Raw genomic sequence first — 25,600 nt, forward strand, 5'->3', positions numbered from 1 at the left:
TATAATCGTAGAATTTCAAATTATATATATTTAAATTTTACATAACCGCGTTCTGTTAATGCGCACAGCTCTGTTAACGCAAAATTGAGATATCTACTATCGCATTGAGGGTAATATGACGCTACGTAGCCACGTGAATGGCAATGCTTCCGTATGTAATGGCGCGCGGTTGATGCAGATGCGTTGTGGCGGCATTTGTACGTTGGAATTGATTAGAACTGTGTTTGATTTAAACAACTCTGTAACTTGAGCCGTCTCAGATACGAAAATGCGTCGTACCGCCAAGCCAAAGGCAGCGCCGGCCAAGAAAGCCAAGGGCAAGTTGTATGCTATGCCGGAGAAGCTTAAAGAGGGTACCGTTCTCACAGATCTGGCCAAGGGACAGTGGCGCATTGGCCCCTCGATTGGAATTGGCGGCTTCGGTGAAATCTATGCAGCGTGTCGCAACGGCGAAAAGAACTACGATGCAGTGGTCAAATGCGTAAGTAGCTGAAGCTCCAGAATGTGTGAAACTGTTTGCCCTCATCAATGGCTTTTCATATTCCAGGAGCCACATGCCAATGGGCCGCTGTTCGTCGAGATGCACTTCTATTTGCGGAATGCAAAACAAGACGACATCAAGAATTTCAAGCAGCAGCACGGCCTTAAATCTCTGGGTATGCCCTACATACTAGCCAACGGTTCTGCGGACATAAATGGTCAGAAGCATCGGTTCATAGTTATGCCGCGCTACGGCAGCGACATATCAAAGTTCTATGCGCAGAACGGTAAGCGCTTGCCCGAGGCTACCGTCTACCGACTAGCCATTCAAATGCTGGATGTGTATGAATTTATGCACGGCACCGGCTATGTTCATGCAGATCTCAAGGCGGCCAACATTTTGCTTGGTCTGGGTAAGGGCGGTGGTAGTCAGGCCTATTTGGTGGACTTTGGTCTAGCTTCCCACTATGTGACAGGGGATTTTAAACCGGATCCAAAGAAAATGCATAATGGCACGATTGAGTACACATCGCGGGATGCACATTTGGGCGTAGCCACTCGGCGGGCCGATCTTGAAATACTCGGCTACAATATTATTGAATGGTTAGGCGTGGAACTACCCTGGATTAGGGAAAAACTGCTGACAGTGCCGCTAAAAGTTCAGAAGGCCAAGGAGGCATTTATGGCGGACGTAAACGCCGCACTAAAGCCCCTCTTTCCCAAAGGGGTGCCGGCGCCCATCTCTGACTATATGAAATACGTATCTAAACTAGCGCACAACGAAGCACCCAACTATGACAAGTGCCGCATGTTTTTCCTTAATGCTCTCAAGCAAATGAAAGTGGTCAACAGTGGGGACTTGGACTTTAAACTGACGTCGCAGAGCAGCAGCATTAACAACAATAGTCCGCCAGCCAAAAAGGCAGAAACAGCGGCTGCATTGGGACAGCGGGGCAAGGTTAAAAAAGAAGAATCTCTGCTTATAAATTCCTCTTCAGAGGATGAAATCATTTCCAGCGATGAGGAAAAGGATGCAAAATACACGCCCCGTAGAAAGTTGGCGGCAGCTAAAGCATCGCCAGCTTCTAAATCCAAACCTACAAGAACCACGCCAACGCGCAAAGCAGCGCACAAGCCAGTTTCAGCTTCGCCCAAGAAGCGCGAAGCACCACAAGCCTCCTCGCCACTGCGCTCCAGTCCGCTCAAGCGGGCAAAAGTGGAAAGCAACGCAACGCCGAAAGCACAGGGTGCCAATGCCAAGATCAACTTTAGTCCAGCCATTTCGCTGCGTAGCAGGCCTGGTAAGACGGTGATCAATGATGATTTGACTCCACAGCCGCGCTCCAATAAAACGTACGAGTTCAACTTCGAATTGGATGTCAGTATGGATGCCAATGTTATCGTGAATGTTAAGCGCAAAAGGAAGGCGCAGGCAGGCAACACAACTCCCGCTGGCAGCAACAAGACGCCCTCGTCGCACAGCGCCACGACGCCTAAAGGCAGTTCGCCAGCGACACGCATTAATCTGCGAAAAGTAAATGGCGACGAGGGTACTAGTTCGCCAGCTCTGAGCTCCACGCGGAGTCCACGCACGCCTGCAGTTACTCTGCGCAAGTATAGGCGCTAATTCCATTAAATTTTTTATACATACAACTATATATTTTCATTTAATAAAACGCTGCTGGGTATATGTTTTGAAGCTTCAAACCTGCGTCAGCTTAAATATGTTCTATAAGTATACATGTTGTGTGCATTGGCTTTTATATTAATATTAAAGATAATGATGCATATATATTGAAATTCAAGTGTCCACTATTTAGCTCTGCGTTTACTGCTGCTGCTGCTTTCGTGATGCTTACTCTTGCTGGACTTGGCAGTCGAGCTGCCGCGCCTCGAGGAGGAAGTGCCACTGCTGCTGCTAGTGTGCTTCTCTGGTGCGCTGATCGTGTTTAGTGCAGGCGCCACAGATTTGCTTGATCGCTCCTCCTTATGCGACTTGGAGGATGATGAGGAGGATGACTTGTGTCCATGCTTGCTGCTACTGCTGCTGCTGGCATTTGTGGAGCTGCTCGGTTCTGGTTTGTAAAACGGCGAGGACGAGTTGGAGGATGTAGATGAACGCGACGAGGGCACTGACGATTTGGTCTTGGGCGCCAGCGGCATGGGCTCATCGGGTATGACCACAGTGGGGGTGGCGACCGGCAAGGCCATGCTAGCAGCAGCCCGGCTTGTCGAGGGCTTATTACAACAGGTGTCACACTGCCAAATGTGGACTTGATCGTCGGCGGCCTCCTCATTGGTAATGGGTGGCTTATGGCACTCCTGGTGATAAAGTGCGCCACAATCGGAGCACTCAATGAGTCGATTGGTGGCCTTATACACCATTTCGCCACAAACACAACAGTTCAAGTCACCAAAGTCGCCAGTGTCGCCTGTGTTGACGACACCGCTCATGGCTAATCCAGCGGCGCTGCCATCATCTGAGTCCGCAATGGTGTCGGGCGAATCCGAGGGCACCTTGTCCGGTGAGTTGGTCAGATTAATAATCTCATCGGTGGCCACTGGCTGTGCCGGTGGTTGTGGGGTTGCGCGACCTGGAAAATTGGCCTCGTCATCCATCATGCGCTGGGTCATATTCTTTGATATCATCTTCTCAGGCCCAAAGCGCAATTTAAGCGCCTCATCCAGTAGTAGGCGAAGTTCGGCTGCAGAAGTTGGATTAGATGAATGTAGCAATTTAATTGCCTTTTTCAGCACAGGATCTACTTCTTGAGCAGCAGCGGCTGCTGCGGCAATATTTGCGGCCATTTTTTCAGATAATATTCTTAGTTAAATTTGATGGTAATTATAATAAATGCAAAACACAGTAAAAAGTGTTAGCAAGTATTGTTTTATATCATTTCAGAAAACAGCTGTTATGCTTGCACGTTACTCAACACTGTTTGCATTCTACCCTGGTCTTTCCTATGCTGTTGCTGTTTTTGCTGTTGCTGTTTTTGCTGTTGCTGTTCTTGCATTTGCACCAACCCGTTACGGCTCCGCTGGTGCCGTTATCCGAGTTTGTGTTTAATTAAATTTGCTGCGTTGCATAAATTGCAGCTAGTTGTTTAGAATAAGCAAGCGTTCGTACAATTAATGTGATTCATTGTGTGGGCCCGACTTGTGTTTATCGTTCGTTAGTTCTAGCGCGCTATTCAGATAAGGAAGCGGTCTTTGAAAAATCGAAGCGGCAATAATACTAACCGTGTCTAAATAAACAATACACCAAAGCAGTCAACGAGTATATCTGATAAGCCGTATAACATTCGAACTTGATGCGCAAAAGTGCTAACCACTTGGGCACAACAACAAATTCTTTGTTCTGCAATATTTGCAAAATCGCCGACACATATTTATGGAGGAGTTATGGTTGTTGCAATGAGTAATATACGCAAAACAGGGATTTGTGGCGCCATATCGACGCCGATGCTGGTCATTTTGCTTGCGTTTGCATGCAGTGTAAGCGCTGGGGATGACGCAAATCAGCTGGTGAGTGGTTGCCGGGAGATGGGTTGAGGGTGTGCTGCAAGATTTTATTGGTTTGTTTTTGTTACCGTGTTTGGGCCACTCGCTTACAGCTGTACACATTTCTTACTGCGCACTTGTTGCCATGTTAACAGGTAAAGGAACGATAAGCCATACAATTTGGCTAGCAATATATAGGCGTGTGTCTGTATGTGTTGGTGTTCACATTGGGCTTTGTGTCTTTTATATGTTAGCAATCAATCAGGCAACTTACCAAGCACCAAAACCACCTATCGACAGTTAACAGCACGTTAACAGCCTGATAACAGTGGCGGTTATATTTTAATGTAATTTCGTATGTTTACAGGACTTTTCAACACGCGATTGTACGCTGACGGAACCCGTCTATGGCTATAAGTTTGATTTTAGCGGCTTACATTCGGATTTGGCACATGTGGTGCGAAGCTTTAGCAATGATTCCTTTGAGTTTAACATATGCAGCAATCTGACGCACAGCTGTAACAACGAGAGCAATGTGGCTGCCTGCCTCAAAAAGCAAGGCAAGGAGTATGTGCTGGGTAAGCGTTATATGATCCATTGTAAAATCACTTGGTGCTTCAACATTTCTGTACTTATAGGCCGCCAGCATGAGCTGCACTATCACAATGGTAAAATGTATCTCGACTATTTGAGTGGTGCCAAATGTGAAAATGGAACCAACGACAACGACAACTATCAGCTGCATGTGCTGCTCAGTTGCGACTACACGCTGGATGCCAATCCACTGCATATAACGGCTTATGTAAATTAATATGTCTTTAATCCTACGTGTGAAATGATAAAATATTTTGGTTTTTATTTGCAGGCTGAAGACAGTTGTTCCTTTTACATTACCTATGAGACACCCCTGGCTTGCTTATCTATACCGGATGGGCTTCAGTCCAATACCTGTAGCGTGAGCTACACAAATACTGGAGATACATTCGATTTGATGTCGCTTAGCGATGTCAACTATAGAACCTCAGACCGGCAGGGGGGCTTCTTTATTATCAATGTATGCAAGCCAGTGCTTTATGGCGAGAACGCCATGTGCCCAGCCGGCAGCAGCATTTGCTTGTATTCGCCCAAGGTCAGCGATCTAAAGAAACGGTACGGATTGTTTATTTAAATGCTTTATATATTTATCTATAAGCTATCTTTTTGTTTGCAGTTTCATTAACTTTGGTAATGTACAGTCGAAGCCCGTCATTAAAGACGGCCAGCCTTTGTTGCGTCACGAATCCTCGACGCCGTGTGCAGGCAATTCTAGCGTTAACTATACCAGCATTGTTAATTTCTACTGCGACAGAAGTGTTATGGTACGTTCATGAAGATAATATTATTGGTATGAGCTACAATGTTGTCCTTTTGCAGAATGCACATCCCGAGTTCATGGGTTCTAGTCAAGATGGTTGCACCTACCAGTTCAGCTTTTCCACACCTCTGGCCTGCAAGAATATCAAACCGTGCACGGCCGTGGCCGCGGGCAATGAGCTGTGAGTAAACCTCTTTTCATGTAGCTTACGGAGAATATATCTCGTTCTGTTTTTATTTTGCACAGTCTGGACCTGAGTCCGCTCAGTAGCCTCGCGCCGCACAAATTGACCAAAGATGGTAAAATCTACAATGTGGCCGTATGCGCTAGCGCTGGTACGCCCTGCATGGCGAATGGTGGTAAGTCGGTCATTTGTTGTCTGAATTATTAACGAAGATTTTAAGTGCAGCCACAGCAGCTGTCGACGTTGCACGTATGGCAGCTTCCACCTTGCATGTTGCACGTTACATGCGTGGTAGAGCAGATGTAATTAAATTTTAATAGCCGTATATTTAAGTGCGAGAAAAGTAGGAAATTCTGCTGACTCGCTGCGGGCAACCCTTTAAATAGATTACTTTTCAACTTGCCAACCCAATCCAACAAGTTCTTAAAAATATTACTCAGTATGTTGAATATATTGGAATGAGCCGGTTAAGTTTCGAGCTGACGCTTTAAATTCCTTGCCGTTTTGTACGCATGCACATCTGTCTTTATTTGCGCGTTTTTAAACTCTGGGGATGATGATTCACATTTCTGATGCGGTCATCATAAATACATTTACATAGTTTATGTGCTTACATGTCTGCATGCATATATGTATATAAACGTGGTATAATACTTGTGTACTCAACCCGAGTCCCTGAAATGAAATATTCCATTTTAAAATTAGACCCGTGAGTGTGCAATTATTTTATGATGAACCCACCGAAGCTCTATTGCTCTATTTACACGCATGACATGAGTTAATATGGGGAATTCGTATGGAGCAAATCTTAAAGCGATACTTATTTATATACCATGATCGGAGCATAGAGAAAAATGTGAAAGGACAGCAAAAAACTTTTTAAAGTGTATAAGAATAGGCACGTTTAAATGTCGGTAAAGGTAGCTACGCAATAAAAATATTTCTGGATTAAGCTACTGATATGGCCAGCTTTCCTATTCGGTGCTCATAGATTGTAACACTTGTCTTTGAGTTGGTGGACTCGATTGCCAATATGCTCAAAAAATGAAAGCGCTGTGCTGTTGCAAACAAAAACAGTAAATATAAACCATATGGGCTGTTGCCAGGGCAAACGTGCTTGGGCATATCCATGAAATATACAAAACACTAACACACAAACCCCATCGTACTCACATACGCACACTTACATACAGAGAAATGTGCCTGCATTTCTAGTTGACTGCAGACGCATTTCCGTTGTAGCGTCCTTTTTTGCTTGGCTGGGCTGCCTCGCGGCTCACGTTAAAACATCGGCGGGCAACGAGAGTTGGGCACAAAATCATGGCCACCGCTGGGCCTAAACAAATAAATAAGCCCACTTGCATTTGGCAACTGACATTGCTATCCGGCCCAGACACCGACGCGGCTATGATATGGATAGGGGCGAGGCGCATGCGGTCTAGCATTTTCCGGGGCACTACACGAAAATTTCATTTGTTAAGCAAATAGCAGACACGGTCACGCGAAAAGCGCTGTACGTGGACGACGCATGCATTCTATATGCAGCTCTGATATCTGGCGCCCAGACGACACTGACAGATGCCATATTGCTGCATGTACTTTCTGTTGTTGTTGTTGTTGTTGTTGTATATGCCCTGTGCGGCTTAAGGATAAAAAAGGTGAATCACATTTAATTATAACTATCTTTAAAATTGAATACAGCCTGCAGCAATTAGCGTGTATTCATTTTTATTTATCAAATTATTTTATACAGTTCAAATTATGAAATTTACTTAAGTTCTTGAATACTTTTTGATGGAGCTGGTCTTGTGGCATGGATATTTTAACATATTTTCCAATTGCCTATTATATAGTTTCTATATAAATCTTGCTCATAATTTAATTTAATTAATAGGTATTAGATGTATGGGTATAGTTTTGAATTTAACTTCACTTAACTAGAGTAACGTGCAGGTCGACTAAAATCTGAATTTAGCTAAGAATTCATTGGCATGGGCAAAACAATGGAATCGTTTGTAGTTTCGTACTACTGTTGCATTGGTGTTTTATTGAATTCTACATTTGGAAGCATTTTTGCAGCGCATTTGGTGCACGCTGTCCGACTGCAAGTTATAGCCATGGTTATTACCAACAGGGCCGCTGAGTTAGCGGCAATAAAATGTTGTTAATTGCTTATGCCGCGCACGTTGCACGCTGTCATTTTATGTAATTTGCATTTGAAATTCAAACATGTACGAAAGTGTATTTAGGAAAACATTTCGCTGCCTATTGCTATTTAGATATCGGTATGCAGGTGTAAATGATAAATGATGAATGTTTATTCTGTTTCCAATCGCATCAATATCAATTTACAAATGTCGATGTTGTGCGTCGTTTTTATGCAGCTGATGGACTCAGCCATTAGTCCACGGTGCGTATGAAATTCGAAAAGGCCATTGGCATTGTTAATGTTGATCAAAGTGCCTGACAAGCGGCTTGTAATGCCAAAAGCTATGGCCAACAAATGCAGCTGAATGTCGGCTGCATGAAAAGCCAATGCAAAAATAACCTCTCCAAATAGTGTTATGTGAGTGTTTATTTGCCAGTGGAGCAGTTGGCATGCTACAATGTTTGTAATTTTCAATTTATATATTCTTATTTTTCTCCCAATTCAATTCTTGCTGTATTTTATGTGAGTTTTTGCTTTTGCTTTGGATTTTACTGTTGCCTTGTTGTTGGGCAGATTCAATTTAGAGACACGCCCCATTCCTGACACTTGCCAGCAGCTGTTTTGCACCAGGACGCGCCAGGATGTGCCAGCAAAGCAGCTACTAAATCGTTTATACGTTTGTTTTTCACATTCTTATACCCTAGTAGAGGGTATTACAATTCTGTCTTGCAATGTGTAACGCATTGAAGGTGACATGTTCGACATTCTTGATCATAGGAGTGATTAGTCAGAAGTTAGTTTCTTGCATAGCAAATAAATTTTTGGTTTTCAAGAGACGTTATCCGAGCTCAGCATTTTAGAGCTCTACTATGCTTCTTAGCAAATATCCGATTACTGGTATGCAAATAATTTTTGTATTGAAAAATTGTGTTGATCAAACTCAGCAATCAGTAGCCTCGCAATTTTCCTTACTTAACTCCAATGACTACAAGGGTATTTAATAGGCGCTTAGCCGAGGATTGCTGTTCGTACTTGTCTTTTTTTTTTTGTTTTGGTCTTGCTGGCCAATATTTTGAGCCCTTTTCTCGGCGTTTTCTTCACTGTTTTCTTATTGAAATTCAAGTTGCTAGAGTTTTGTTTCGTTTTTGTTGTCGTCTTTTATTTCTTGCCCTGTGAATGTTAATGCAATATGTATAAAGTATATATATATATGATATCAACTCTTAAATTTATTGCCTCATGAACGCCACAAGTTCAGCTTTGTCTAGGCCCTGGTTATAGTTAACCCTTTCATACAATTTCAATAGAATTGACCAATTTGATTGTTTTCATTTTTAGCTCGGCCTTGGCTTGTGGTTACACATTTTGTGATGGCCCTTGGGCGCTGGCCGAGCTGTGATTGGTTTGCAATTGAATTTGTGAGTGGTTTGTAGCAGAACTATTTCTTCTCTCTTCTTTTATTTATTTATTTATTTTTTTTTTTTGGAAGAGCAGATTTATATTCACAGCTAATCTTGGCACGGAAATGATTTGAAAGCCAAAAGGTGGTCATGAGTTGATGGCATCAGTTGGTTCGTTTCACTCGCTTTCATTTGCTTTGCAAGCCTCGATTGCATGTTTCCATAGGGTACACAGACAAACACACACACATGCACACACGTATACATCATCGGGGTGCACAGATGCTTGTATAAGTATTGTCACGCTTCTACGAAACTCTCATTTATCAATTTAGTTGACAGTCGATTTCTTTTCAATTCGAGGGAAAAAACCACTTCAATCGGATTTTTGTTCGGTTGAGTCGAAAGGGAGGGTCAACCTGTGTGGCCAAATCAAAAAGCCAACGATATCAAACAGATTCTGTTGTTGTTCCTGTTCGTTTCCTGTTGTGGCATGTGCAATAAAGTACTAAAATAGACAAATGGAAAGATAGCCAGAAGCATCAATGTGATAGATGGAAAGGGAGAGAGTGTGGTTGAGTGAAATTACCATATTCTAGTCAAATCCCAATCACAATGCTGTCCACTAGACGCGTTGCAATCAAAATCGGGCAATGTGAATGATGTTCTTGGAGGAGAAGCGCAATTTAGTGCTGAAAGTAATTGAAAAAGGGTGAACGAAACGTTATCTTGGAATTGTAAGAATGCCTTACCTATAAGTATATTTTTAATATCCAATGTGAAGTCTATAAATTACCACATTTAATTAATGTAAGTTTGCTTCGACTTTATTTACACTAAAATAAGTCGGATAACCAATTGAGCTTATACTATTTATACAGAATTAATAAATGAATGAATAAATAGATAAAGCGATAAATAAACAACAAACATATAAACGACATATCGCGCGCTAGATTTCTCATAAGCATATTATAGAGAATTATCTATAAATATTTGTTTAACCATTCAATTATTAGAGAGATCTCTTTAAACGATTTTAATTTAGTTTTTTTATATAACGTTTATGGAGCACATACATAAATAATTCAGTATAGAGACGTCTGTGCATCCATCCGCGCATTGAGAGTCATTTAGCATTTGTCAAAGGCTTCACCTAGAGCACAGTTTGAGCTGGCCTAAAGTCAATGGCAGTTGATAAGAAAAGCGAGCTCGATAGATGGCGAAACAAGAGCAACAATTAATTTTGCCTTTGATCGGCTGATGGACGTTGCTTTTATGGCAACGGCTCCATTTGGCTGACATTTCGCTTTGCGATGGCGGAGGGGGGTAGAGCGGGTGTCGGTTTGTTATGCGCAGTTTGGCGCGGCACTTGTCACAGTTTTTGTGCACATGTCTAACACAGGCTGGGACTCACTTGGTTTTACTTGTGCACTTGCAGGCGCCTGTTATGAAGAGAATGGCGCGACCTATGGACTGGGCAACTTCAATTCGCATTTGCGTTTCAATCAGAGCGGGTCGCCGTATTTGCTGTACGAGGATGGCGTTAACTGCGGAAACGGCAGCCTGCGGTGGTCCACAAAAATCGAATTTGTTTGTGCCAACAATGCAACGAAGGACAATGGCACCAGCGCCAACATCGATGCTGTACAAATAATTGAGGACTCCAATTGTCAGTTGTTAATTCAATACAAGACTCAGCACGCCTGCCAACAGCAGATTAGATGCAAAGTGAAGGTCTATGTGGAGCACTCGGAGGATGGCACCGGTGGCGGTGGCGAAGAACTGGTCGACCTAACCCCCTTGATTAACGCCAATGAGAATTATGAGGCTCGGGTTGAGCTGCCGGCGAAGCAGCAGCAGCAGTTGCCCAAAAACACAAAGGTGAGTGTCGACCGCTGATTTCCCATAGGTGTAGCTGCTATCTAACTAGTTGCCTTTTCTCTTTGTCCTTGCAGTTCTTTTTGAATGTGTGCCGTCCATTAGTGCCGAAATACCAATTAGGCTGCGCCGGCGGTTCAGGTGCCTGCATGGCCAAAATGTCGGCAGCTGGTGCGCCCGAGGAGGAGCAGGTAAGTACCAGCCAAAGCGGCTTATAAGCTTAAGCCTCAGCTCAAGCGTATGTGTTGCTGTTCGTGAGTGTGCGTGTGTGTGCGCGCTGTACTTTGTTCGTAATTGGCACCAATTTCAGTTGAATATTTTTGCGACTCATAAGCACATTAGTTCATGCTAAACGCTTCAATTTGCACATTAAGCCGTTTGGCCAAATGCCCAAAAAATTTGTGTCGCCATTCATGCATTAAATATGCAGCAAATCCAATTGCTAAGCCAGACTACACTCTACAGTTGCCGCCAGCCACTCTTTACTCAGTGGCCGCTAGGCACCAGTGAGTGACCAGTGGATTTGGTTACTTCATTAAGCGGCGCAACCGACTCCGTCGCCGCCCGCCTGCCGTTGACAGCTATTGGAGCTGACTGAGGCCAGTGCCTAAAAGTTGCCTAATGCCACAAATTGTAAGCACGCCCATTTGCCCATTTTCCAGCTGAGTCCCTCCTCTCTCCCTTTCACTCTGTGTGTGTGTGTGCTTGGGTGTCCTGCTGGCCTGCGCTTAAATAAGTACTTAAGCCCACAAAAGTATGCAATGAAATTCGCTTGAAATGAGATTTCAGATCAGGCTACAAATTGCTCGCCAACATTGTCGGGCTTTTGTGCTGCACAGATGTCTGAATGTGCTGAAAATTTGTGCTGCAATTTGTTTCACAGATTATGTTAGATCTCTTACGATATCGAGATTATCAATAGATATGCATATGCATATGTGTTTAGCTCTGACTTATTGTCTCTCTGTTTACTGATAAATAGTTTTGAGTTTAATTAAATGACTTTATTCAATTTTATGCACGTTGAATTCCTCACTTCGTAATTTTGTAGTGCATTTCTGTGCACTCTTTATAAATATGTCCATTTACCATGACTTTTAATTCTATAAAAAGTACATATATTTTTAAATATGCCAGTCTTCGTAGCCATTTTAACACACTCTTTAGACCTGAATCCTTAGGATAAAACCTCAAAACTGTCGGCTATTTCATCGATTAATTTTTGGGCCACTTCCTTTTGGATCGCAAAGTTGAGATTCTCTCATGCAATAATTATATGAATTATATTGCGCTGTCTGAGCGAGCCAATCATTGCCAGCGACATGGAATGCGTGCCGTATGCCTCAGGCAGTGCCCGCAATTCTCCCCCTAAAAACATAATTTTTATCACATGCCTGAGGCAAAAACATTGTTCAAGTTGTTAAAAAAAATAAGCACGTACGCGCTGCAAATAACGGGGCCCGGTTGCCGCGGATAGGGGTGTCGGTGCGGCTGCGTGGCTCGCGAAATTTGTGAACGTAACATAGCAGAAGGCAACGGAATGGAACCGTACGGAAGGATATGGCAAAATGCGGCTATGGCGTTGACGCTGGTGTAAAAATATGTGCACACACAGACGAACATATATGTATACATACAAATAAATTTATGCATATAAAACTGTAAAAACAGCTTTTAGCGGCCAACAGCCATCACAGTGGTTGGATGCGCCCTTGCGCCACACACAAACCGTTCTCCGGCTAGGAGTTGTGCGGTGCATGGGGAAATGTGTGTGCCCCATGCGACGTGCTGTGCAGAACATTTCCGGCTGTTCGTGGGGGTATGTGTGAGAGTGGAGAGATTGACTGCGGCCGAGTGGGGATGGGGTACGGTTGGGGTTGACTGTTGTCGATTGGGGCAAAGTGCCGTCGGTTTTGTTTGCATGCCACTGGCCTAGAAATAACGTAGCCATGGTTATATATATTTTTCTAAAATTTATATTGCTTTATTTGCACAGCAGGCACACATTCGCATACGCAGGGAGTCACTGGTAGTCGCTGGCAGTGGCTGCTGCTGTTGACATTTGCGCCACGTTTTGCATTTTGAAAATGCTCCGTTTTCAGCGGCATTTCGTGTGCGGAAACGGAAATGTGCTGCTAGCTGCTGACGCGCACTTTAACGGGCAACTCTTTACTTCAAGCAACCAAACCCCAAGCCCTTTCAAGCACCCGCCCACCCACACTCATTGACAGTTGTCAAATGTCGAAAGTCGTTTGGCCTCTGATGTTGCTGGTGCTGCTTCTTCATTGGATTTGCACTCCGGCATTTGCAGATATTTTAATGTGCTGCCAGTTGCACATCCTAAGCCATATCCTTGAGACCCATTGACTTGGCACATTTGATTTTCTAACTGTCACTGCGTTCGAATCGCTGTGCTATGCGCTGCTGCTGCTTCTTCTGCTGCAGCTCATTGTCATGCAGCGTCTTCAGCGAACGCTGCAAATTTGGCTGTGGCATGTGCCTTGCATTGCCAAGTTGCATGCAACCTGTTAATGGGCAATGCACAAAAAAAAAAGAAACAAAAAATAACCGAAGTCGAACTATGTTTGGTATTTGTAGAATTTGCTCAGCAAATACTGAAATACCTTTAAGCCAGTCGAACATTTTTGGTTAAATTTAGCAGACATTGTTTTGTTGTTTGGGACGAAGCAAATTATGCTGCTGCCCATTGTGAAGCACACACAAGCAGGAATACAATTCTGGGCGTCTTTTTGGCTAGCCATGTCTTTGGTCTGCGTGTCGCCACAGGACATTTGATGCTAATGCTTCACGCTCGCCATGTCCTCTGCCAGTTGAGCACAGTTGCGAGTTCTCAGCTCTCCAAACGCTGAACTTGCACAAATCTTTATTGCTTTTGAGCTGAAGCTTTTACTTTTCTTTTCTTTTTATTTATTTTGTTTTTTTCGTTTTCAACTCAATGAAGTTTTAGCAGCAAATACACAACGGGCCACTTCTGTTCTACTCTATACCCTGCTCAGCATGAAGCACTTAAGTTTGATCAGCTAACTGGGCAGCAATTAAGTGTGCAAAAAGTCATTGGAAATTGTTGAGACAGCACATTTCGGATTAAGAAGCTCTCTGCTGCTGCTGTTTGATTTCGTGTTCAGATACTTTTCTATCTATTGCTTATATCATTTTTTGTTGTTGTCCTGTGCTTTCAATTAGAGTGCAATTGAAATGCGACGACACACACATGACTTGAAGTTTTCATTTAGTTCTGTGCGGAGCTGATTTTCAACAGCAACAACTTGACTTTGCTTTCTTGCTAGTTGTTCATACTGCTAATACCCTTTTGCCGTTGAAAATGGCTAAGAAGGGTATTATAGTTTTGAGCGAATTAGGAAATCAAATATACCCTCCCTTATATTATGATTTCTTATTTTGACTAAATAGAATAATTAAAAATAAGAAAGAGCGTACTATTGACTCGTGCTTTTGAAAAATTGTATGTGAAATATGAATGCTTGCAAACTCTGCTGCGTAAAGGGTATCTATTAGTCTAGCACTACCAAATAAGGCGCTCTTATTATTGTTAAGTATGTTTTCTGTTTTTATTGATGTTTTTTTTTTTTTGAATAGATCTTTATTTTACAACTTATTTATTTGGTATCTGCAAACAATTAAGCTGGCTTTACTTATTATTTGTTTTCTTTTTCTTCTTTTGGTCTGGTCTATGCTTTCCCTTTTCCGGTTTTTTCTTCTCTGTTGAGCGAAAAGTTTACGAAACTTGAAAGAAAATATAAACAAGCGGCCAGGGAACATAGACAAACAGCACTCGTTCGCTTGTACCAATACGATAAGAAAGTTTTTCAATAAATTTCGGAACAGCAAGTTCCTCAAAACTTGCCGTCTACAGCTAAGCTGATAAGCTGGCGCCAGCTCAACATGCATATATATATATATACATACATACATATATATAAATTTATATACTATGTTTAAAAACCTAACCTACTACCAAACTATATCTAATGCTAATGAGCATTGCCTGTTGAAGGACATTCCTAAATGCTGCTGCTGTCAGCTGGTTGTTTGCTGATGCCGCATTAGTTCAGATTTTGAGTTTTCAATGGATTTTCAATGGGCAGGAGCAGAGAGCGGACGAAGGATAGGGCACAAGCAAAAAAAAAAACTGGCAGCTAGCGTAACGGTTAGCAATAAATAATAGAGCAAACTGCTTAAACCTTGCCTGAGCTGCATACGAAATGAGTTTGTGCCGTCTGCCCGCCAGTGGCTAATACGTTTAAGATGAGACGACAACATGTGCAACGTTTGCCACCATCGACAACGCTGACCCGGGGCATAAATCTTGTGCCACTCGAGCGGCAGCCATTGCCCTGGCTGCTGCCATGGTGCTGCAACTGCTCCACTTTGGACATTAAGCGCACGTCGCCAGTTGAATGCCCCAACTGGCTAGCTGGCTGCCTAGTTGACTGTCTGCTGGTGACACTGTTTAAGCTGCCTGCTTGCCAGCAACAGAACGGTGCACAATGGGGTTTGGAGTTTGGGGTTGGCGCGTGCTGCTTGCTTTGCCAGTGTGGGTGCTGCCAACGCCTGTTGCAATCGCAGCGTCATTGAACAGGCGACAAAAAGGTCGATTATTGAGCAATTTGCACAGCTAATGCCTTGCTAAGGACATTGCATCCTGCTGCTCTCAGCTTAAGCAGGCATTGCAAGTGTTGTTATAACACCGCAAACAATTTACTTGTGAGTCGTGCCACAATTTAGATTTTGCAGCTCTTATTTGTTTTATAATAAATCATTTGTTTATTGTTATTTGATATGCGTGACTGTTTAACCCTTTGACCTGGCCGCTATTAACTATTTACCAGCTTATATAGCTTTTGCGGCGGCCACACTGAAATCTGGAAAATGCCATCCATTAAGTTGTCGTTTGTGCTGCATTGACTGTCCCAGGGTTACTGGCTGCCAGGGGCCATAACGTTTTGTCCATCCGTTTGGCTGCTTATCGTTTCATCGTGACATTGTCCACATCGATATATGGGGCCACTCAAACGCATGACCTGTTCGAAAAAAAAAAAACAAATGCTCTGGCCTTGGACAGCGGGCAATAGCAAAGACAAACGCGTTGAACGTAAACGTGAGTCTGATAGAGATTTCTCGTTATTTGCGGCAATCTCTCCCATAAAGTCCAACATGTGTTTGGCCACACGCTGCATCGATGAGTGGACATGGACATGCACAGCAATCAACTGACATACCTGTTTTAAAGTCTTTTGCTCATAACTCTTTGGTCAGTATCTATCAATATATTTCTCTTCTGATTGCAGAGTCTTGGTTTTCCACTGGTTAGCATGTCGCCTATCAACCGCACCAACGCTGAGCTGCTCTACGTGAAAGGTGATCCTTGCCCCAACGACAAGGCCATGCAACTCTCCACTCGCATTCACTTCAGGTGTAACATGCGCGCGGGTCGCGTAAGTATCGAGATGATGTGACGGCATTTGCGGCAATTGAGTTAATGGTTTATGATTGTTTTTATTATTGCAGGGTCAGCCGGTGTTGACTTTCATTGATGACTGCAACTATCACTTTGATTGGGACACGAGTGTGATTTGCCCGTCGCATGATTGTAGCTTTAGTGCGGACACATGTGAGATTGTGCAGGATGAGCTGAACATGCGTTACAATGTTAGGAATGCCTCCTTTACAAAGGGCGGCAAGATTGAGGTGAGTTTGAGATCAACAACCCGATATGCTATAATTCTAAGCTAACTCTTACTTAGATCGACTACAACAAAAGTAAACTGGAGCTAAACATATGCGGATTGGATCGTAAGGCCAACACGGACTACTCGCAGGATTTGGTCAACTTGTTCTTCACACACGACCTACCCGGCTGCGGCAAGGAGGGTGAGTCAAGCTTATAGGCTAATTCGATTAGTGTTTCTTGTTCTTATTGAAGAGAGAAACGGATAGAGAGCTTGTCGCTTGTCGTATCCGTTTCCGCTTCCGTTTCCGTGTCCGTTTGTACTTCCGCTGGCGCAACACGCGCATTTCCGCACGCCATTTTGTTGGCCACTCTTTTTTTTCGCAGCTGCAGCGGCTGCTGTTGCTTTGAGCTCCTTTTGGATAATGACAAAATCGCATTAGAATTGGCGCTCAGCCCAATGCACTTCCGTTTTCCTTATCTACGCGCCCTTACGCCCCATAACCCTTATTCTACACACTCAACACATACACACACGCTACGTCAAGCGCTTCACACAATTTTTTCGTTGCCCGCTTTCGGGCGCCATTGCAGCGAATGCGACACTTTTTCGCGCTGCGCTTGTCGCCATTTTGTGTTTTTTTTTGCGTGTTTTCTTTTTTGCTGTTATCTAACAGCCTTTTATATCCTGCAGCCGACAAAAACGCAAAGTACTTGAAATTATCAGAATAGGCGGAAAAAAACTTTAGGACCAGAAAAAAACAAAAAATACAGGAACAAAAAATTAAATTGTCGACGAGATGTGGTTAAATAATCTTCGTGCAAATCCGAGCACTTTTATACCCTGTAAAAATAACGTGAATGGTAAAAAGGTTATAATTATATATAGTTTACAAATTTATGTTTGTATCAAAAATAATATTGACTTAGCACAATTTTTTCATTAATGGACTCGTCATGTAGTCCCTAGTTGGTTAAATGTTCCCAGAAGTCACAGAAGATATAAGAGATAGGTGAAGGTTTTTGTAAATCAAAAAGCAGAATCAATGAATATTAGGTTTTGATGTATATCCCTTCGCTTGTTAAGTGACAGCTTTGATTTCAGACGAACATTTATAGCAGGAACAGGGTATCCCCCAGTCCAGTATATTCCCATAGACCATTCTTTTTTCATGCTTACATTTTTTTATGTGTCTGCCTTTGCTGCTGCATTCGAGCCATGAATATTTAAAGGCCCACACACAAAATATTTCAGACTTTTGTCGAGTGTTTTGTGCATGGTCATGATTTTTATTGGCACTAGCGTGTGAGACTTAAAAATAGAACTTTACCATTAAATAAAACTTTTTGTTTGTTATGGCAACGGGCAATAAAACTGTCAATTTAATTATGGCCACGTTCCCTCAGTCAGCTGAAAGCCCAACACAATGAATACAACTAAGTATTATAAAACTCTGTTTGTCGACCCATTTCGGGCACAAGCGTGTGTGTGTGTGTGCATGGGTGGGTGTGTGGTTGACAATCTGTAAGCGATCAGACAATTTTAATATGTTCACCGACATGCAGAGCACAAATGCAAGCAGCTAAAGGGGGCTGAAGGGGTGCTGCTGCTCTCTGGTTGACTGTGTGTCTGAGCCCAAATCCCAAAACAGTTGCGCCTCCCATGCGTCCCACAGAGTTGTTGGTGTGCATATTTTGTCTGACACACATCCACACACATTCACACACACCCACACACACCCACTGACTAACGCACCCACAAACATTGGACATGCTGTGCATTTGAACGACAACAGCAGCCACAAAATCTAACCCTCTGTTTCACTGCGCCTCGCCTCCCTTGCCACTCATATCATGCGGCTTTTGTTGTCGTCTCCAGTGATAATTATTTTTGGCTTTTATGTGATAACTTTGCAGCATAGAGCAGCCCCAAACCAAACCCGTAGTTCTGGCTCTATGGCCAGGCATTTGGAATATGATAAGGATTCATTTAAGCAATGTTGTTGTTGCCCTTGTCCGGGCTATGCCCCAGTTGTGTGTTGTGTTGTGTTGTTTGTCGGTCAATTAAAATAAAATGCCGCTTTGTTTTAGTACGGGTTTGTCTGGTTTTCATCACTTTTTATTAGGGTCAAGTTTGTGTTTGGAGTCCCCGTTTTTTTTTTTGTTCATATTTATTTTTGTTTCATCGTTTCAACTAATTAAAACCTTTAAATTGTGTTCTGTTTGCTTTCATCGCAGGCAAGATGAATGTCCAGATGCGTTTGATATGCAGCAACCAAACTGAGAGTTCCAGCAGCATTACAAACGTAAGTACCTAACTTGTTGAAACAAAAGTTAAATCTGAATATAAAATTACTTAATTAGAACTCGTTACTGAGCTGTGTAAAGATGCAGACTTAAAGCTTATACATTCGTGCTAAGTGCTCTCTTAAATAATTATGATAATTACTTTGGATACATGAGCATTTTTATACCCTGAAGGGTATATTATATTTTTTGCAAAATCAAAATGTATGTAACAGGTATATATATATATAAGTATATATATTCTTGATCAGCATCAATAGCCGAGTCGATCTCGTCCGCCCGTCCGTCCGAAGGATCTCAGAACATATAAGAGGTATAGGCTTGAAATTTAGATTTAGGTGTTCCTAGTGCCTGCGCAGATCGAGTTTGTTTCCGATAATCGATAACTTACTCCGTTTCCAAGCAATAGATAAAAATCGATATCGATATCCTGTTTTTTGGGCAATTTTGGTAAATGATAATATCTAGAGTCACGAAACATGATATGTTGCTTCTAAAATAGAATATATATATGCATTTGATGTTGGAAGAAGAGGGTTCAGGGTATCCCCTAGTCGGGAGCTCCCGACTAGAACATCTTACTTGTTTGGTCTAACTTGATCAGTTTTAAACTTAGATTATTTTATATATGTTTTAAGCATTTTGGATTCCAACTTTTAGGCTTGCTTTCGATTGCGGACATGAGAAAACACAAATAACTTACTTAATTTCGGAAATGTCATGCTAAATACTTGGTAAATTCCAAGACAAGTGGATAAGAGCCACAGGAACCCTTGTTCCGAAAAGTGTAGCATACATTTTTGGGCTAAAGGGAGAGCACATTAAATTGACATGGAAGACGCAACAAGCCGAAAAGCCCGAAGTGGATTTAACACACATTTTTGCATGTATGTGCAGTCCATGGCCTGCTGCTAGCTGCGCCAACAGCAAGTTTCAGCAAGTTTCTTCGACAAAGTCTGGCCAGGAGCTGAGCGCGGCTGCTTCAAAGTAAAAATTTATAAGAAATATGCAGAAAAAGACCGCACAACGTGGCACAACTGGGCGAAAAACAATGTGGCAGGTGTCCTTTGTTCTGCTTACCACTTGGCAAATCCGTTTTGCCAGCCATTCCGAATTGTTGTTGTTGTCGCCGTTGTTGCTTTAGCTGTTGCTGCTGCCTTTCAGCAAGAATGTTGCCTACCAACCTGTGCAGCCTTTGGGTTTGCCAGCCACCATTTTTTATACCCTTGTATAGGTCATTGTTATGTTCTATGGAAATATGTAACGCGTACAAGGCGACATCTCCGACCCCATTACGTTTGTATATTGTCTTGATCGGTATTAACAGTCGATATTATAGCCGGGTTGTCCTTCTATTTGGTCTCTCAGTTTTAAAGCATTTGTCATAAAACTTACTATTTCCAATTTGAGAAGGTAAAGGTAGCATTTAGGTATGAACGGTCGTAAGAAAAGTTCTTGCCAGAAAAACATTCAAGTTAATCTAAATATCGCACCCAAGTTTGCAATTACGAGCTCTACCATGCTCCTCGCAAATTAGCTCATGACTTTTGTATTATATAGCTGACGAGCTTTCCAATTCATCTCCTAATTCTTCTCTGCCAAACTGTTAGCCGTATGTTCGCAAGAGTATTTAATCCGCAGTGTGCTTTTTTTAAGCTTGCTTGGTGTCTGTTGCTTTTGCATAGAAGGTGTTGTTGTTGTTGTTGCTGTTGCTGCTGCTTTTAGCCGCCAGGCATGCTATTGTTTTGACCCAAGCCTTTGTTGTGCTTAACAATCGCAGCTAAAAATGCACGTGCCTGACTTGCTACAGCTTCAGCATGTTGCCCCTTTCTTAGGGTCTTGGCCCTTGCCACAGATCGCAGTTGCAGCAGCGGCTTTCAGCTCTAGTTTCTCTCGGAGCCATTGTTTGTAAGTTGTGTTGCCTTTTGATTACGCCTTTGTGTGCCGTTGACTGGCGTTGACCCTGCGTCAGCTTCATTCCTGTGCTTTGCTGTTGCTTCTTGTTTATCAAATAATTGTCTCTGTCATTGCAGCAGCAGCTGTTGCATATTTTACACCCAAGCATAATGCACGCCTCATAAAATTCAATTATTGTGCGCGTATCTTAATTGAACTTAAGTCTTCTTGTTCACGCTAGTCAGGAACGACTTGCCTATTCAAAAAGTTAAATATATTAAATAAGTAAGTAATTCCTAAAATAGTTGTCTAATCCTATTTGTCATTGAATTGCTATTGAACCTTTATTTAGCTTAGGCTGCATGTATTGCATTCAACTTATATTTATTTTCCGATTTGTTCGTTTTAAATTTGTTTATGTATCAATGTTTGCTCTAAATATTTATGTTTGGACACCACGAAAGCACTTGAAATGTTGACTTTCTGCAAAATTTGCTGCGCTTTATTGATTTATGGTTTTTTATTTTCACTTTGAGATGTTAATACTTCTTCTAACAATTCCAGGTTTACTTAGAGATAAGGTGGATGACATATTCTCCAATAAGATTCTGGCCTTTTCAATATTGACATGAATCTTTTTGTTTAAAACGTGACCCGTAAATACCCCAATTAAATGTCGGTTACTCTTTAACCTTGCGCTGTTGTGTATGCTACAGTTTTGTTATGTGCTTTCCAATCTATTAATTGATTTTGCTGTGCCTGTCCTACTTAGGTATATAGGTAATTGAAGGGGACGACCGCATGTTGCTGAAAAATTGTCAATTTGCAGCAGCTCGTAATTAGTGGTCTGTCCGGCGCTGGCAACTTTATTGGCCTGTTCCAGGGAAATGCCGAAAATGCAGCAATTAGTGCTTGAGGTTTAATAAACACACGCACACACACACGCACACACACACACACACGCTCTCTCCCTCCCTCCCTCCTTCTATCTCGCTCCTACACGCACGCACGCACACACACACGCGCGCACATATAAGTGTTGTAGTCCATTACGCACAAATTGCTAGAAGAGACGCCGTCAGCAATTGAAAATATTTGCCTGTATATTTTGTGATAGGCCCTCTCTTTCTCTGTTGTTATTTTTATTTCGTTTTTATTTCTGTTTGCTTTCTCTACTCCCCCCTCTCCCTCTCCTTTGTATTTGCTGTGTAAACATGGAAGGGACGCTTTGTTGTTGCTTGTTGCAACATTCGCATGTGGCACAAACCAATTGACCCAAATTTAAACCAGCGCACAAATAGCTGCAAGCGGCTGGCAACCAGAACGCAGTCGCACCGGGCTGAGCTATGGATCTAAAACTGGGTCCTGGCCATGGGACATGGATTGGTATTAGGGAACTGCACAGCCCCCTCCCACATACACGTACACGTACTGTTGGGAGTGTTTGTCTGATTGCGGTTAATTGCATTACACACTTCGTCGAGGTGTTATTAATTTTATTTCTTTGCCAAGTGCACGTAATGACATTTAGGCTCGCTCCGCTGGTTATATCCGTCTGTCCCATGTTTGACATACATTTCATGCTCAATTACGTGTGTGCAAACAGGTTGCAGCTGCTCGTTAATTTCCATTTGACAATTAAGCAAAAATAAGCACTTAGTGTTCATGCAGATCAAATTGATTTTCTTAACAAAAGGCATTGAAAAACGATGTTTAGCATATTAAATAATAAACTTTATTAAACCGCAAAGTTGGTATAATTAAGTACATTCTACTAAATATTGTTTAATGCCGATTTCCGTTTCATGCAACTGGCAAAGCTCATGTTAGTTGAGTTGTGTTTTTTTTCTCAATCGCTTTTCAACGAGGTGCTATATTTGTGCGTAAATGTGGCAACTCCAAGCAAGTGGCAAAGTCTTGACCTAGACTTGCCAGACCGGCAGAAACCCCTTTACCATTTTTGGTCTACTGCTCTATGAGAAACCTAATTTAAGAAAAAAAATATAAGCGTAGTTAAGCAGCTTGTTAAATTATTTCGAATATAAATTGAAATTTATGCGATTCCGAAATCCCCAAAAAAACTTTTTTCAGAAATTGTACCCAGTTGGTCATTGAGCAATTTTTATCCGTCAGCTCCAAACTGCGGTTGCTTGTTTAACTTTCTATTGTTGTTTAAATTGCGTAGAACACACGCTAAACAGACATCAGCTAACACACAGACGAACACAAACACGGCGACAGTTTTGTAGTTGTTGTCCTTATTTTTGGCCAGCTGGCAAGTGGAACAAAAGGCAAAAGCGGACTTGTCTGCAGAAGCGGGAGCGACGTTGTCGGAAAATTAGCGATTCAATGAAATGGGATTTTAAATGGCTGAAAACTTTTTAATGCGTCTACGGTCGTCCTGCGCGTCGTCCTCGACATGTTTGTAGTTCGTGTCTGGGGCGGCGCCACGGCCGGGTGCGCGACCCGGGACGCCGGCAAAGTTGTGCAACGCGAGTTTTTGCCACTTGCAGTTGCCAGTTGCAGCCGCCGCAAAAGTTTTTAAATTATGCGCACATTTGCAGCGCCTCGTTGCTGTTTCTCCCGCTGCCATGTACTGGTTCTTGTTGCTCCTGTTGGCCGCGCCGGAAATGGTCTTTGGCCGAAAGTGTTACACGCAGCGTGCAGCCGGACGGATGGCGTGCGACAACGACCCTGTAGATGGAGCTGGGGAGACGGGGTTGGATCGGAGTCCGGGCTTGAGGCTGTGGGCGCGCAAACAAGTTGCAAACAGTTGTTGCGCTACAATTTTCAGAGCTTTTGTAAACGGCAATGGGTCAGGCGGGAGCGTGCCGCGGCGCAGCGCCGGACGGAACGAGCAATTGCCTTTCGGTTGAAATTTATGTATTTTTCTCCATATCAATTTAGTTATTTATTATTTTTCTTTGCACTTAATGAAGAAAGTTTCTAATTACAAGAATCTCGTTTGCAGGATACACAGTGCAGTTTGCTCTATGTGCAACGCACACCGAGCATCTGTTCGTTTCTCGGTCTCAGCGTGCCGCCACAGGATGCCGGAGACCACACCACCACCACCACCACTCCCCCTAGTACAACAACTAGCACCAGCACCACTAGCACGCCGGCGACGGCAACGGGTAAGCCAGCCGAAGCAGCAACAACTGCTGCAACATTCCCAATAGTGGCAGCTGTTTCCAGCCCAACGGCCTCCGTGGGCAGTAAGTGCAGCTAGCCAAGATCCTTTAGCAGCAGTTGACATCATTATATTTACAGGTATCCTGGGCATTATCTTGTCGGTGACATTCTTTGTGGCATGCGTGGGAATGTTTGCCTTCTCCCCGGCGCGAAGGCAGCGCGTGCGTCGACTCTTCCGACGAAGCGGCTCAGCGGTGCGATATTCCAGGGTACAATTAACTAATCAGCAGTCGTTTAGCCATTGTCCAACTATTGATTCTATTGCAGGTACAGTCCAACGAGGAGGCTAATCTGCTTCTGGAACCGAATGGAGAGTTTACCGAAAGCGATGATGATATGTTACTTTAGAAGGCTACACCGAGACACAAGGTTGTGGCACGTACTGATTGCTATAGAAAGTTAACCAAGTGACATAGACAAAATTAAAATTTTTAAAAAAAGACATGAGAAATCCCAAAGTGAGGAACGTTTAACACCAAAGACCGAAAACGCAACTGATTGTGAATTAAAAACTGATAGTAGACAAGTAATGAATTGTGTTGATGAAAGCTATTATGTACTTACTTATGTACAATACGTCTGGATGACAACGACAAACATACAAACCCAATTTAATGGAACTATTAATGTATATGCCTAAACAATATTATATATTTTATATACCTGCACTTCAAATATGTAAAGGCAAAACCCCAATAAGGCCCCGTAGCCACAAACTTTACTATATATACACACACACACACATATATATATATATATATATATATGTAGCTAATTGCTAATAGAGAATTGCATGCGACAATTGATTTAACTCTTAAAGTATTTTTCCAAGCAACATTACTTTTAGTTATGTGTAAGCAAACCCTTTTCCTGTTTTAAGCATTCAACTGCGGGCTTATATTTGACATCTTCAAATCAATACTGCGGTAAAATGTTTGACACCCTTTTTTGTTTGTCGTTTTATTGTATGAGACTGGGCGATGTGTACTTAATTTTTTTTTTGTTGTATAACGTTTTTACTTTTGTTTTTTAGTTTATTAAGCCGGCTGTAAAATAATTCAATTTAAATACCATTATAACTGTATGTAAATCTATATATACTCTGTATAAAAAGAATTTGAGAAACATAAGCGAAAATAAATATATAAACATATTTTTGACATTGTTTTATGATATTTCACTTGTGGATCAGCGTTATCTGATTGAACCTCTTCGCCAAGCTTAACTTTCTGGGGTACAGCTTTTTCTTAAGCTCCAACGGAATAGACGAATTGTAAATCTTACGAAATTGACGTCCTGAACGGTAAGTAATGAACCCATTAAAAATGGTATAAGGTATAAGGGTATATTGTATTTGTGCAAAATCCAAATGTATGTAACAGGCAGAAGGAAGCATCTCCGACCTTATAAAGTACATATATTCTTGATCAGCATCAATAGCCGAGTCGATCTAGCCATGTCCGTCTGTCTGTCCGTCCGTATGTATGAACGCAAGGATCTCAGAACATATAAGATCTCAGAACATATAAGCTATAGACTT

The 25,600-nt window shown here is 42.4% G+C and overlaps 3 protein-coding genes across 4 annotated transcripts; 2 read left to right on the forward strand and 1 right to left on the reverse strand.

Moving 5' to 3' along the window:
* Window positions 1-47: 47 nt before the first annotated feature.
* ball (nucleosomal histone kinase 1) lies at window positions 48-2,218 on the forward strand. The gene is made up of 3 exons (XM_002054099.4): window positions 48-197; window positions 261-481; window positions 548-2,218. The coding sequence occupies exons 1-3, from the start codon at window positions 116-118 to the stop codon at window positions 2,105-2,107; spliced, it is 1,863 nt and encodes a 620-aa protein (XP_002054135.2). The 5' UTR covers window positions 48-115; the 3' UTR covers window positions 2,108-2,218.
* A 4-nt stretch (window positions 2,219-2,222) lies between these two features.
* Window positions 2,223-3,445, reverse strand: IntS12 (Integrator 12). Its single transcript, XM_002054098.4, has one exon. It carries the CDS (start codon window positions 3,286-3,288, stop codon window positions 2,293-2,295), a length of 996 nt encoding a protein of 331 aa, XP_002054134.1. The 5' UTR covers window positions 3,289-3,445; the 3' UTR covers window positions 2,223-2,292.
* Window positions 3,446-3,505: 60 nt separating this feature from the next.
* On the forward strand, window positions 3,506-25,213 carry Lerp (lysosomal enzyme receptor protein). Of its 2 annotated transcripts, none has more exons than XM_002054097.4 (16): window positions 3,506-4,008; window positions 4,352-4,562; window positions 4,623-4,786; window positions 4,850-5,133; window positions 5,195-5,342; window positions 5,398-5,519; window positions 5,585-5,697; window positions 10,513-10,955; window positions 11,030-11,143; window positions 16,283-16,429; window positions 16,503-16,682; window positions 16,739-16,865; window positions 18,901-18,968; window positions 23,837-24,083; window positions 24,139-24,269; window positions 24,328-25,213. In XM_002054097.4, the coding sequence occupies exons 1-16, from the start codon at window positions 3,886-3,888 to the stop codon at window positions 24,406-24,408; spliced, it is 2,703 nt and encodes a 900-aa protein (XP_002054133.3). In that variant the 5' UTR covers window positions 3,506-3,885; the 3' UTR covers window positions 24,409-25,213. The 2 variants fall into 2 exon arrangements, with proteins under 2 accessions (XP_002054133.3, XP_032295365.1); XM_032439474.2 differs by having other exon boundaries at window positions 3,507-4,008; window positions 23,837-24,002.
* The last annotated feature ends 387 nt before the right edge of the window (window positions 25,214-25,600 follow it).

This window comes from Drosophila virilis, chromosome 2 (assembly GCF_030788295.1).
Source record: "Drosophila virilis strain 15010-1051.87 chromosome 2, Dvir_AGI_RSII-ME, whole genome shotgun sequence".
Classification (NCBI taxonomy): domain Eukaryota; kingdom Metazoa; phylum Arthropoda; class Insecta; order Diptera; family Drosophilidae; genus Drosophila; species Drosophila virilis.